Source organism: Periophthalmus magnuspinnatus, chromosome 11 (genome assembly GCF_009829125.3).
Source record: "Periophthalmus magnuspinnatus isolate fPerMag1 chromosome 11, fPerMag1.2.pri, whole genome shotgun sequence".
In the NCBI taxonomy this organism is placed as follows: Eukaryota; Metazoa; Chordata; class Actinopteri; order Gobiiformes; family Gobiidae; genus Periophthalmus; species Periophthalmus magnuspinnatus.
The window spans coordinates 6874205-6887368 of record NC_047136.2 but is presented as its reverse complement, the minus strand read 5'-3'; the positions used below and the strand labels follow the sequence as shown (position 1 = coordinate 6887368).

Below are 13164 nucleotides of genomic sequence, written 5' to 3'. Positions count from 1 at the left end.
AATTTTCAATTAGCGATGCGTTCAAGTATGACCCAAATTAATCTTTTTCTTTCCATAATAAACAAAAACAAAAAACAAACAACTTGAAACACAAGAAAAAAGGCGATTTCAGATATATATGCATATTACATATTATGGTAAACGCAAGAGTGGTTCCAGTTATCATAGGGAAAGTAAAATGTAAAGTAAATCTACCCACATCTAAGTGCAAAACACTTACTGTAACTAACCCCACATATCTTCTGTTTCAGTTAATTACCATGAGAACAAATCCGGATGCAGCCACTCAGAACCGGAGGTTAAAGTTCACCCAGAATCAGAAGAAGGAAGACTCCAAGACCTCCACCTCCGTCACGAGTGTTAACCAAGCCAACACTTCGCGGCTAGACGGGCTCCAGACAGATAACCACCGGCTGCGCATGAGGATTACAGAGGTCAGCAGTTTTCCCTTGTTAAGCTAGCATTCAGCGTGATGCAAGAGAACTCGAAAAGAAGAAAACGTTTGCAGCCCTTTGAAAAGTACAAAGAAGCAATTGCAGTATTTTGTTCTACACAGAGCAGCTGCAGTGATGTGTGTTTTCTCATAATTGTGTGGCCCATTTAAGCTCGGTTGGTAGAGAGAGGCATTTATGCAAAACTGATGCAACTTATTTCTGGTGAGTTCTGTTCATTTTTATCTCCTCCTGTTTTGTTTTTTTTTTCAGTTGGATAAAGAATTGGAAGAAGTGACCATGCAGCTGCAGGACACGCCCGAGAAAACTCCCTACATCAAACAGAACCACTACCCAGATGCAAACAACATCCTCAGCATACGCAACTTTACCGACGGCAAAGGTGAGACCATAGACTGTATATATAAATGGACGTAGCCAAATAGCACATTTCTGGCTCCAGTTAACTTTACATTGGAAAACTGTCTCTTCTCTCTCTCTATAATTGTTGCTGTCAGACTCGTCATTTTGGTCTTAAAGTGTTTGTATTAACCCACTGTACATGATCCTGGTATTTTAGTTTTGCAATTGTGTCCCTATATCAAGATATAAACATTAATAACAGACAAATCAGGCTCCTTCTTTCCTCAAGGTCGCTCCCACTAGTATTAGTAACAGATTTGATTGACAGTGTTGCTAAGTGCCTGCTCCCTCTTAAACCCGAGGTACAGGCGGGAAGGGGAGTTACCTTTAACACCCTCGCTCCAGATTGTCTCTTTGGTTGCTATGATACTCAAGGTCGAAATTCCAAATATGGAACTTGGCTCTAAATTGGCCCCTATAACTGGTAGCCTCGATGAGCTTCATTTGACGGAGTTGAACGCTATGGGTGACGTCACACTCACTTAGTCCGCTTTTTTATACAGTTATGGGTGAGAGACTCCCACCATACATCACTGTTGCATTTCCCCTAAAGAATGAAATAAATAAAAAAAATAAAAAAAACACCAAATTCGATTTTCACTGAATCTGCTCCCTGTGTCTCTAGATGCAGTGTCTTTATGATGACAGCACAAAACAACATCAATTGTGCTTCATATAATATCGCTGAGTGGAGGAAAGGGCAAAGTGATTGATGCTGCACTCCCTGTGTTATGCTAAAATGTTGAATAGGCAGTATTCAGTGGACAGTGACTTTAACAGTGATATTTGAGGAGAGTGGGGATATATTTAGTATCTGTATATAGTCCCAAACATGAGTTAAGAGAGAGAACAAAGGACATATGGCACATGGCAGAAACAAGAATGTGATTAGGGTGACTACACGTCCCTATTGACCCCGGACAGTCCCAGTTTTGAGCCCTGTGTCCCCCGTCCCAGCATGACTCCATCCATTTTCTTCCACTTGTCCGTGGTCATAAAAAAAACAAAAATACCAAACTCGATTTCCACTGAATCTGCTCCCTGTGTCTCTAGATGCAGTGCCTTTATGATGACAGCACAAAACAACATCAATTGTGCTTCATATGATATCGCTGAGCAGAGGAAAGGGCAAAGTGATTGATGCTGCGCTCCCTGTGTTATGCTAAAATGTTGAATAGACAGTATTCAACAGGTCGCGGGGCCTGAGTCTAAGCAGGGACTCCCAGATTCCCCCACCCCCACCCTCAGACACTTCCTCCAGCTCTTCTGGTGGGACCCCAAAGGCCAGCTTTTCATCCAAAACCAGTTATTTGCCCCAGTTTTATTCAAGAAATGTCCCAGGTGTCCCTATTTTTGACCAATTTGACACCCGCAAACAATAAAAAGGGTAATATACTGTAATTTGTTAAACTAAAATACAGAAAATCGTGCAGGAAAATGACCATAAGGCAAAAAAAGACAGACTTAGATTATATTTTGACCCACAAGTGAGTCGAGAATGGACAATGTTACGCACTCCTTTCGCAGTTTACTTTATACCAACTATCCCAACCCGGGTGTGTCCCAGTTTTGAGTTTTGAAAATCTGGTCACCCTAGATGCGATGACACCTGAATATAGAAAGGATTTTGACAAAGCTGCATTGCTAGTGTCACAACAGGCCACTGGGTATGCTGGGAAAATCTTCATCTATTAATAAAGTTGTCCCTATGATGTTCTAGCTGTTGCATTGTGGGTGCTGTCAGGTGAACTAGTGTCTGACTGGGTTGTGACGTTTCTCGGGATGACTCATAAGATTAGCTAAAGTACCTGCATAGCTCCATTGCCGCTCGCTAACATCCAGCCTTTCTTTAGCCACTGTTCTAACACTCACTTTACAGCCAGCAGGGCTCCACACTTGTTTTGCACCTAATTATTTTGTGTTGGGGTGTTGCTTAATGAACAAAAATACAATGCTAAAGAAAGAAGTTAGAAAGAGCTTGTGCATATAAGGGTAACTTTTAACTGTAGGCATCTTCACAGTTTTTTAACCGATGCTTTGGCAGCTGTCTACTTATGATTTTAAGATGTGTTTGAGACCATCGCGCCAAAAAAAAAAAAAAAAACAAACTGTGGTATAAATAGACTTTTGATGTCGCTTGGGATAAATTGCTGTTTTCAATCCAAATCAATGAAAGCCATATGTTACAATTATGCAAATCACACTAGAGTAAAGTATTTTATGTTTCTGTGTACGTTCACATTAAATACAATAGCTTTTTACATAGCATAAACTCTGCAAAAATAAATGAATGTATAAATATCTCAGAATGATATCATTTTTGAGGGAGGGGACAGAGGTTCAAAAATCCCTAATGCGACTTTTGTTCTGTATGTGTTCTGTTGTTTAAAGAGTCAATATTACGCTGTTTTCTGATCTGTTATAATGTTGTTTCCTCATCACAAACATACCCGGAGTTGTGTTTTGCTTCATTCACACATGTTTAACGCACAAACACTGCATATTTAGGCTGTGTTCTCTCATTTTGTTACACCTTGTGATGTCATATGGCAATACAGGAAGAGCTCCACTGTGTTTTGAACCTCAAACTAATAAAAAAGGATTACTTAAACATGTGTGGATGAAACAAAACAGCACTCTGTTTAAGTTTTTGGTGAGGTAACATATGGCTAACAGCTGACAAGGATCATTTTTTTGTAATATGGGACCTTTAAGCCATAATTAGGACAATGAATTGAGCTTCCTTTTGAATAACTAGTGTTTTTAAAGTTTGGCCTCTGACTACAATCTCTGATCTAAGCTTACTTTATGTGAAGGGCAGAACCTCCTCACGCCTGCCTGTCAGAATGATCATATCTGGCTCCTAACTGTATTCATTAGTATTGAGAGCAGCACTGGTCTAAATGTATTGGGGGCCGTGAATGAGTGGCTGTTATAAGGGGAGAAAGGCATGCCAACTGTGATTACACTCAAAGAAGCAACACCCGCCCCTCTCTATATCTCTCTCTGTATCTGTCTCTCAGTATCTCTCTATCTCTCTCACTCCCTGTAAGAGTTATGAATATGCACAAGCTTATGGCCACCTCTTCACCACCAGCCAATCACTATCAAGGTGTGGTTGCTTTTGACAGATTGGTGGCAGATGCCTTTATAAGAGGGTTATTGTTACAAACGATCACCCAAATTCATAACTGTTATTAGACTTATATCAAACTAATACAGAACTTTTACATACAAGAGTTTAGGGGACATGTGATTTGGCCTTAACACCCTTCCACACTACAACTCTGACATTTAAAATAACTGCAGAGAGAAGCACCACTACTGCACTTTTTCTGCTTCATTACAATACAACGGTGCAAAACTGCCCAACTAGCACAGCATTTACAGCTCCCATATCAATGGTAGGCTAATGCCGCAGAAGCATTTTGTTTTGAAAAAAAGTTTCTTAATTGCACTGTGGGGCTATAGTGACATTTTATAAGAATCCACATTATTACCTTTTGTTACTTTTTCACAATCAGGACCACAATCACAGTGAGCTTTGAGGCTATTGTCTGTGAGGTAAAATCCACTGAAACTGGGCCACACTAAAATATAGATAAGAAGTTGAAAATAAACTGAAATACATAAGGCATTGTGCAATAAAGTATCTAGAATAAAATAAAATAGGCTTCATCTGAATACAAAATGTACAATATGGACAGCAGAGCAAGACAAATGTTATGTTATGTTATACTGGCTGCAGTTACACCCAAATCTGATTATAATCTGATTTCTGGACCTTTAAAATGACTTAAATTATATGCAAACGTAATCAGAGGCACCATCATATGTCATTTTAATAATTTTATAACTACAAAAACCTGAAAATAATCTGATTTTGAGTGTGCATGTAACTGCAGCTTGTGACAGGAGTGATGATGTGTTCAGATTCAGATGTGCCCTACACCAACCACTGATCAGACGGAACAGCAACACTTACCAATCAAGTGTTATGACTCCCAAGATGCACCTCTGTATCAGACAAACTGAGATTTTAGCGCCTTTTTAGGAATCAGAATTTAACCCTTTATCCATTTTTTTCTTTTCTTTGAAGTGTTTTCCATTTTTGTGAAGGAATACAGCTATTTTAACTACACTGGCTCTTGTTTTGGATCATAAAAGAGCTTCCACTGCACATTATACATTGCTTTTTCATCATCAGTTCCTCCTTGAGCCACTTTTCTTAGATACTACTCATACTGTAGCGCCACACTGTTATTTGCTGCCATGAGTGGTTATAATATTAAATCTCTGAAGCCGTAAAGGCAAAATACTGAGATGAGTTCTTACTCTAATGTAAGCACCAGTGTGTTAAAATAGAGCTGTGATGTCCCATGTTGCCTCAGACTGAATCAGGTCAACACTGGTAAATCTGGGACAACTGGAGAGAAAAGTGATGTAGGGGAGAAAAGGGTCTTTCTATTACCCACTAGGTGTAATTCCCAAATCCCATAAGGCTGTTTACAGCAGTGTGTTCGACCACCATCCACCTGGAAACACAAGACCAATAGCAGAGTCTGTGAAGCAGTGGACCTGTTCCCCAGCCACACACAGACCAGAGTCAAAATAGATACTGTCATTTATCACAACTGAGATTAGGTTTTTAGCAGGATTGTTTTTTGGTATGTTGTGCAATTTCAAGTTAAAGATTCTAACTGCAGCCTCGAGGATGTGTCTTTAACTTTTAATTAGGAATTGATTGGAATTCAGGATTCTTCACTAATCTATACATCTCTTTTAGTATATTTTTGGATGCATCACATTCTCCCCTTGTGTTCATTCGTGCTGTAGATGGCGAGAAGTCCATCTTGAAAAACCACTTGGAGCAGAAACCCCAGGCGCAGTGGGGCTCCATGGACCCGTCCCGAATAAACCGAGGTCCCCTGGAAGACATCAACTCACCGGAACAGTAAGCTGCCCTCCCATTGTAACCCCTCCTCTGTGTCAGCATCCTCAGCACACCAAACACGTCACACGGACTGCACCACTCGGAGCAGCACTGAGGCGGTTGTCGTGGCAACAAGCCTGCAAAAGCATGGGCCGACCCGCTTCTCTCCCACACACATCAGCACACGGCTAACCACATGCTGTCTCTGTGGCGATGCTGGACATGAAGTACATATCTATACGGATGCATACATACTTTTGATTGATGTGTTGTCATAACATGTAAACAATAATTATTTGACAAACGCAGATCTCATCCACTTATTATTCATAAGGCAGTGAAGCTGAGGCATGTCAACTTTATCAATGGAGAGACAGTTTTTGGATTGCTATAGCTCCTTGAATATGTTTAGTTGAAGTTGAACACACAACTCCAAATGTGCTGAAAGAACAAGGGAGCTTGGACAAGCACAATAGGGCTTTGTGGGAGTCCCATAATATTAAATTGTGGACAGTAAGAATGAATGGTTTGTATAAGGAGCCAAAAGAGAATGAGGTAGACACTTGCAGAGGCTTATGTAACCAGTGATTTACAGCTCGCATTGGAAGCAGCTCTGAAAATAGACAGGGAGGAGAACAGAAGTAAAGGAACACTCAGAGTAGTTCCCATGCCACATGAATGTTTGATCACATGGCGAAAGCAGAGATGAAGAAGCAGAACGGAGCGGAGGACGACACAAATGCAAGAAAACAGAAAGGAGACAGTGTAGCAATGCCTCCCTGTGTAAAATAGGACTGTGTATTATAAAACACATCTGCTTCTGACTAATATACAGTTCAACATTCATAATTTATTTGGGATTCACTTAGTAGACCAAATTCCTCTAATAAAATTTTTTACATAACTGCCATTTTGTTATGTAATTTGCACAAATGGCTGCAAATGGCACCATGACTGCAGAGATGGGGTGCTAACTGTCTCACTAGGTGGAGGCTTTTTTCAGCTAATCCGAGAAGCAGGGAGAAATGGTATACTAAGCCTTAGTTGTGAAGATAGCATAAGAAGGAAAAGTCAGATATTGAAAAGAGCTTTTCCTTTTGGATAGTGATTTAAAATCTCGTCCTTGTGTGTTTACAGCATACAGCGCCGACTGTCCTTACAGCTGCCCATCCTGCACCACGCTTATTTACCATCCATAGGAGGGGTGGATGCCAGTTGTACAAGCCCAAATGGGAGCCCTGGTTCCAGCCCACGACACAGACACATGCCCCCCTCATACCGGGTCATGGTCTCTGGCCTGTGAGCTTCGTTCACACCCCACCTGGCTCTTTGCAAATGAGACATGTGTGTTTATTTTTACACAGACAAGACTGATATCATCAGCATATGTGCGTTACGTCGTCTCAGAATGGAGGGACTTAGGGAAGGAGGCTTTCACCCTTGAGATCTGGCCTCTATTACGACTTGGAACCCTTAAAGTCAGGACGGGGTGTGAAGAGGCCATGGGCGACCCTGTAGGAACTCATTTACTGCGATGTCCCCTTGTGCATCTGCTCCTCTTGCCTAAACACAATGAAGTCCACGCCTGCACACAGCTGACAGGCCCTGACCAGGACGTGTAGCCTTATGGAGGGAAATGTCTCTTTTTGTTATCCGTCGTATGTACTGTATGAGCTTGCGTGTTCACGTGAGCTTGTCTTCTAATGTGAGTATTTTACAGTTACAAGTGACTGGCATGGGAACGTGGAATTTACAAAACCCCAACAAAGGAGTATTTGCATCGCACCCTTTTCAAAGTGACTTGTGGAGACATGTAAATATCATTTTTTGACTTGATGTACTGTAACTTTGTATATGCTGTGAATGATCAGATCAATTCTATGTGCGGTACAGGTCTTAAAAACTAGAGTTTATAATCAGAGAAGCAGATATATTTATGAGGGAAAAATGAAGAGGGACTGCTTTGAGGCCAGGTGCTGAAAAAGTAGCTAATGAGCAGTGAAGTAACTCATTATTAAAGTCACAATACAAGAAAGGGGCCATTTTATAATGAAAATGCACATTATTGTTTTTCACTCTGCTAAACTTGCAAGTCTGGTTTTAATCGATTAGTTTACATATTTTTTTTTGCCTTTTCATACTTGCATAATACATCTGCAGAAAGCAACAGAAGACTGCTTACGACAGAAACACTGTATGTAACACTACAAGGTGTTCCACGGTTGTTCCATTTGTGTTGTAATGTGCAGCACTCTTAATATTGTTCAAAGGCAAGAGAGAATCGTCGGCGAGTGCTTGCAGTCATGTTTTATGGCCTGTTCATTGCCCCCGCAGAGTGGTTTGCACAGACTGTTATGATGTCCATCTGATCCAGCTAAACCAGCACAGTTAAGGGCAATGAGGTTCAAGGCAGAGGCTAAAAGGCACAAGACTACTATAAAACTCCAAAGTGAGGGATGCTGGAAAGGATGTAGGTCTACCACGCCCAAATAAGGATCAAGTGGTAGACCTGAATTTCCATGTGGTGGTGTAGGCGGTGAACACAGAGACACCCACCCACTTTCCTGTAGCTTTCTAGTGACAGTAGAGCATAAAGCACAGACACAGGGCTTTCTTCACAGTTCATATTGACTTGAGTGTCATGAAAAACACTTCACTTATCAACAGTGTCCATACCTCAGTTGCTATGGAAATGTTCCAACTTACATTCAAACTTGGCTCAAGAAAGCAAAGAGGTCACAGTTGTGAACACGATGTCGTCATTTCTCTGCAACTGTCCTCAGAGACGAAGTGAACAGGGAGAGTGGACAGGTTGAAGATATTTGTTGTGACTGTGAAAAGGTTTGTTCTCAGCATATGTTTCACCATTGGTGTCTTGGTTTTTAGTTTTTAAGGCGTCTCCGTGCGCTGTGCCTGTTGTCTTATACTGTAGCCTATACAGGATCCACTGAACATACCATTAGACTGATAATGACAAACAAACGACTACATTGGCCGCACCTGTGTAAACCATATGTGTCATAGTTTTATTTTGATTCGACGCCTCAATGCATGGGACAGTATGGGAGTCAGGTCCACTCCAGATGAGCTGGCCCTCCTGTGGATCAAAAGTACACTTACAGGCCAGAGACCAGCAGCAGAGGTCCACCTGCTACAGGACATATCAGCCCCTGCTTCAGGGGCAGGAAAACCCCGAGCACAGACCTCCAGGAGTCACCACCTCCCGCACCTTTGCCAACCAGAGGGTTACTGTCACTTACTTAAGTGAGAGACTTTGTCAAAGGTTGGCTCTTCCTTTGGGAGAGGAGGAGCCATCCACACATTTTATATAATACATTCTATGTGATTGTGTACAATTTGCTGATACCCTGATGATGGTGTCCATGTCTGGAATAGTTTGGCTTCCTTAAGATGGCATGAAATCAAATGTAAGTCACAGAGGTACTTCTGTTTTTGCGGCTGTCGTGACAAGTCCACTGCATTGTTCATCTCACCATCAGTTGTTTTTATCTTGTATTTTTCTTTTTAGCCTTTTGATCAACGTACACGTCAATGCCAAGATTCTCAGTGGACTAACATCACTAATACACAGAATGAACTATGCTACTGGTTTAACAGTTCCACACTGAGGGCAATAATGTGACAGACGTAGCAGTCAGTTATGAATTGATTCAACTTACTCCTGGCATTAACCAATCCAGTTCATCCAAATGCCAAATGCAGGTCATCAGGTGTTTTATTACTGTGCCCGATATATTTTATTGAGTTTCTGTTCAGTCAATGTGGATGAATACTTGTCCAAATGCAATTGTGGTAGGTCAAGGGCTCATCATTTCTGTGAGAAAAAGCTCCTGGTTTGTATTTACCACAGGTGACATATACGGTGCGTATATAAGATATATTTGTATGTGTCATCATCAGGGTTTCTGGATAACACAAAACTTATGTGTCCAAACTATGGCGTATATATTATGTGGAAGAACTCACAGGTCCATACCGTTACTGTTTTGTCAGTTTGATATGTGCTTACACTTGGATTCAGTTCAACAGAGTTTCAAACTGTAAACCTATGCTTAATGCAACATGTTCAAGAGGGGCAATAACTTGTTTTATTATAACAGAAAGAGTAGAAATCTCTATATAAATAAATATATATGTATATGTAAAAGATCTTTTCATTTTTACCTAGGAAATATTTGACACATATGCCACAAGGATATTTGAAAGTCATTTTCATTTTACAGTATCTGTAACTATGTTATGTACAAATGGGGAATAAATATGGAAATTGTATAAATGAGTATCACACTTCACATGAACATTTTTGAAGCCATCAGTTTTGTCATTTTGGGACAATACAAATAACATTCTTCTTTTTCTGTTTGAATGTTATGGACAGCCTTTACTTTTCACATCATTGTTAAATAAAGTGAGACTGAACATATGAGATGTGTTTTGGTGCATCATTCTTCCACCTGCTTTTCATTTCATAAACATTACTTTTGGCATGCTGCCAGAAACAAAAGATGAACTGTGTGAATTCAGGGTTGTACAAAGATAAATATGGATTATTAAAGCAACATCTTGTGACATTCTGGAGGTTGCACATCACCTGCACATGATTCCATAGAAACAGAAAGTTGAAACTCATATTTCAGACCATACTTTGTGGTCCATAGGTTTTATGCCATATTGTGAAATATTAAAGCCCGCCTCCAGGCAAGTACGAGTTTAGTTTATGGGGATGCAAGCCCTCTCACAGTAAGGATGCATGTTTTTCAGTGCAATAAAAACATCCAGAATGAAAAAAACATGTTGTATTTTTAGCTAAAAAGTTTTGCAGTGGGGCTTTAAGTTATAAACATTCTTTTAGTCAAACTCCAGTTGTAGACTTTGTAGGGGTGTGTCTGTAGTCATCTGCTTCCACATTGTATAAGCTTTTATGATTTCATACAGATCTTTGTTGCCTCCATGTACATTTCAATAACAAAATCTTCTGCCAGACTGAATATGTAATTGAAAGCATGTGATGATGTTTTATTATTGAAGAGTTTGAGGAACACAGCTGTAAACAGGATTTAGAAGATGGCTGCGAGTTGTGCAGATGTGTAGCGTGTGAAGGCATGTGTTCAGTTGTCAAGGCTTTCTATTCTTACTCAAATATTTAGTGTGTGCATTCTGGACACTATAGAGATGCAGCTGTCTCGATGTACACACACAATGATAAAATTCACTGATCTTTGTCTGGCTTGTCCATTATAACTGTCACATATAACAACAATAATATGAGGCATAACATAAGGCTTCTGTTTCATTCAATACATTGCCGCATATTGTCATAGATGGTGGCAGACAGTGCAGAGCAGGAGCACCACAGGAGACACTGTGTAAATGCAGCCTGACCTTCTCTTGCGTCTTGGTGGGATCATGTTGTGCAAATGGAAGCCAGGTTGATTAAGTTGACCCTGGTGTCACTTCATGTACAAGATCACACTTGGATAAGAACAGAATAAAAAATTAAGTAACAGCTTATACTTATTGTGTAAAAAAAAAATCACTTTAAAATGGTCCCAATGTCAATATTTATTATGTCCCAATAATATATGTAATAATAATATGATCTTAGACAACAAGAAGCCTTGGAGACTGATCTAAAGCATGGTTTTGACTTTCTATTTTCATGGAATCATGCGGGTGAAGTGCCATCTCCAGAAAGTTACATAGTGTTGCTTTAATGTATTTCAATGGCATTAGAATGCATAAAAATGGCCCATTTCTAAAATGTGTTTTTGGTCTTAACCTTGATCATCTTGACTTACCAATAGGTGAAAAGCACTGGAAAAATGATCAGGTCCGACCTCCCGGAGATTGCCACTGTTTACACCTCCCGCTGCCTGCGCTGGACTCACAACGTCCTGAGGGACCGTTCCCATCCAGCACGCCACCTGTTCCACCTGCTGCCTTCTGGATGGAGGTACAGGTCACTTCTCGCCAGAACCACTAGAACAGCCTCTACCCCCAGGCAATCAGACTCCTCAATGAGCACTGTCACCCCTCCGCCTTCCACCTCGGTCCACCATAACCCTCCACACCTGCCATAACTGCTCCATCAATGCTGAGTCCATTTCACAAACTCATTTACACCTTATACTGTTGTATCTACCTCTGCCTCACGTCATGTTGCAGTGTTACAGGATATAAAGAACATCGATAGTGTATACATTTACATTCTAGTATTTACACTGTGTGAATTGCACTAAAGCTTACTGTTTAATACTTAAAATGCTATTTTTTTGTTACAATGACAATAAACCCTTGAATCCTTGAATAGGTCAGACATAATTCAAATGCATCAAAATTAGCATTTTAAAATCTTAAGATTCTGACTCTTGCACCTGAGAGAGTATGTGTAATTATTATGATGATATGAATCCCGTGGTCTCAAGCCCCTTTGAAATTTCAGGTTTTCAGCTTCTGTGACTTTGTTTTATTACCTGTGCCACTGGGCCATCCCTGTGCCCATTAATTTGCAGCATTCAAGGCTTCCCAGATGTGACTCCTAATCCCTTCTCAGTACAACATTATGGCGATCTCACCTCATCAGTGCGAGCAGTCAAGGACAGTGGAGAGGACGACGTCTGAAAGAGCATATGCTTCACGTATTAGTATTCTGCTCAGGATGCAGAGCAGAAAGCCCGACCACACAAATATGTTGATGAAAATCCCTGGAAAGGCGATACTTCATCTTTAAATAGAAACATCAAAGCTAATGATTTGATAATTACATTAGGTTGTATATGATGTGGGGATAGCTGTGATATATGACTGCATTGTCCCAAATGTTCAGTGTTTGAAAAACAACCCTGTTCCCCTGAGGAGTGTGGCCTGGTTTGACTGATGCTTCCATACACTGATATGTGATTAGAGGATGACTTATGACTGCTACTTACAATCGCTCACAGATAAATATATGGCTGACATGTAATGACAGCACACTTGGCTGAACCTACAGTAAATCCAGCAGGCGGACTTCTCCTGTCCTTGGGGTGAGGTCCAGGCTCAGGCAGCAAGCAACCCGCTAGACTTCAGTAAATCTCAACAGTTTGGCTTCACCACTGTAATGTTTTATGTCTACAGTTAGGGAGAGGTATTGCAGTGTTTCTAGAACAAACAAAATGTAACAAAGGCATTCAAATTTCACCATTGCATTGCATGACATGTGTAAGGACTGCAGTGGAAAGCAATCAATCTTAAATTCTGTTTACTAATATGCACTTCCTGAATGCGATATTGAAACTAGATAAAAAAAAACGTTGATAAAATTTGGATTTGGATGGGAAACCTTTGAAAAAGCAAACATTTAAATCCTAGTTTTTA

At 40.5% G+C, this 13164-nt stretch overlaps 1 protein-coding gene across 1 annotated transcript in view; it reads left to right on the top strand.

The window, feature by feature from the left end:
* Positions 1-10182, top strand: part of gabbr2 (gamma-aminobutyric acid (GABA) B receptor, 2) — a 100179-nt gene extending 89997 nt beyond the window's left edge. Inside the window, exons 16-19 of the mRNA XM_033975476.2 lie at positions 252-434; positions 705-834; positions 5691-5808; positions 6925-10182. Of these exons, the coding sequence (XP_033831367.1) occupies positions 252-434; positions 705-834; positions 5691-5808; positions 6925-7090 (597 nt within the window). The 3' untranslated portion in view covers positions 7091-10182. The remainder of the gene's footprint in view (positions 1-251; positions 435-704; positions 835-5690; positions 5809-6924) is intronic.
* The last annotated feature ends 2982 nt before the right edge of the window (positions 10183-13164 follow it).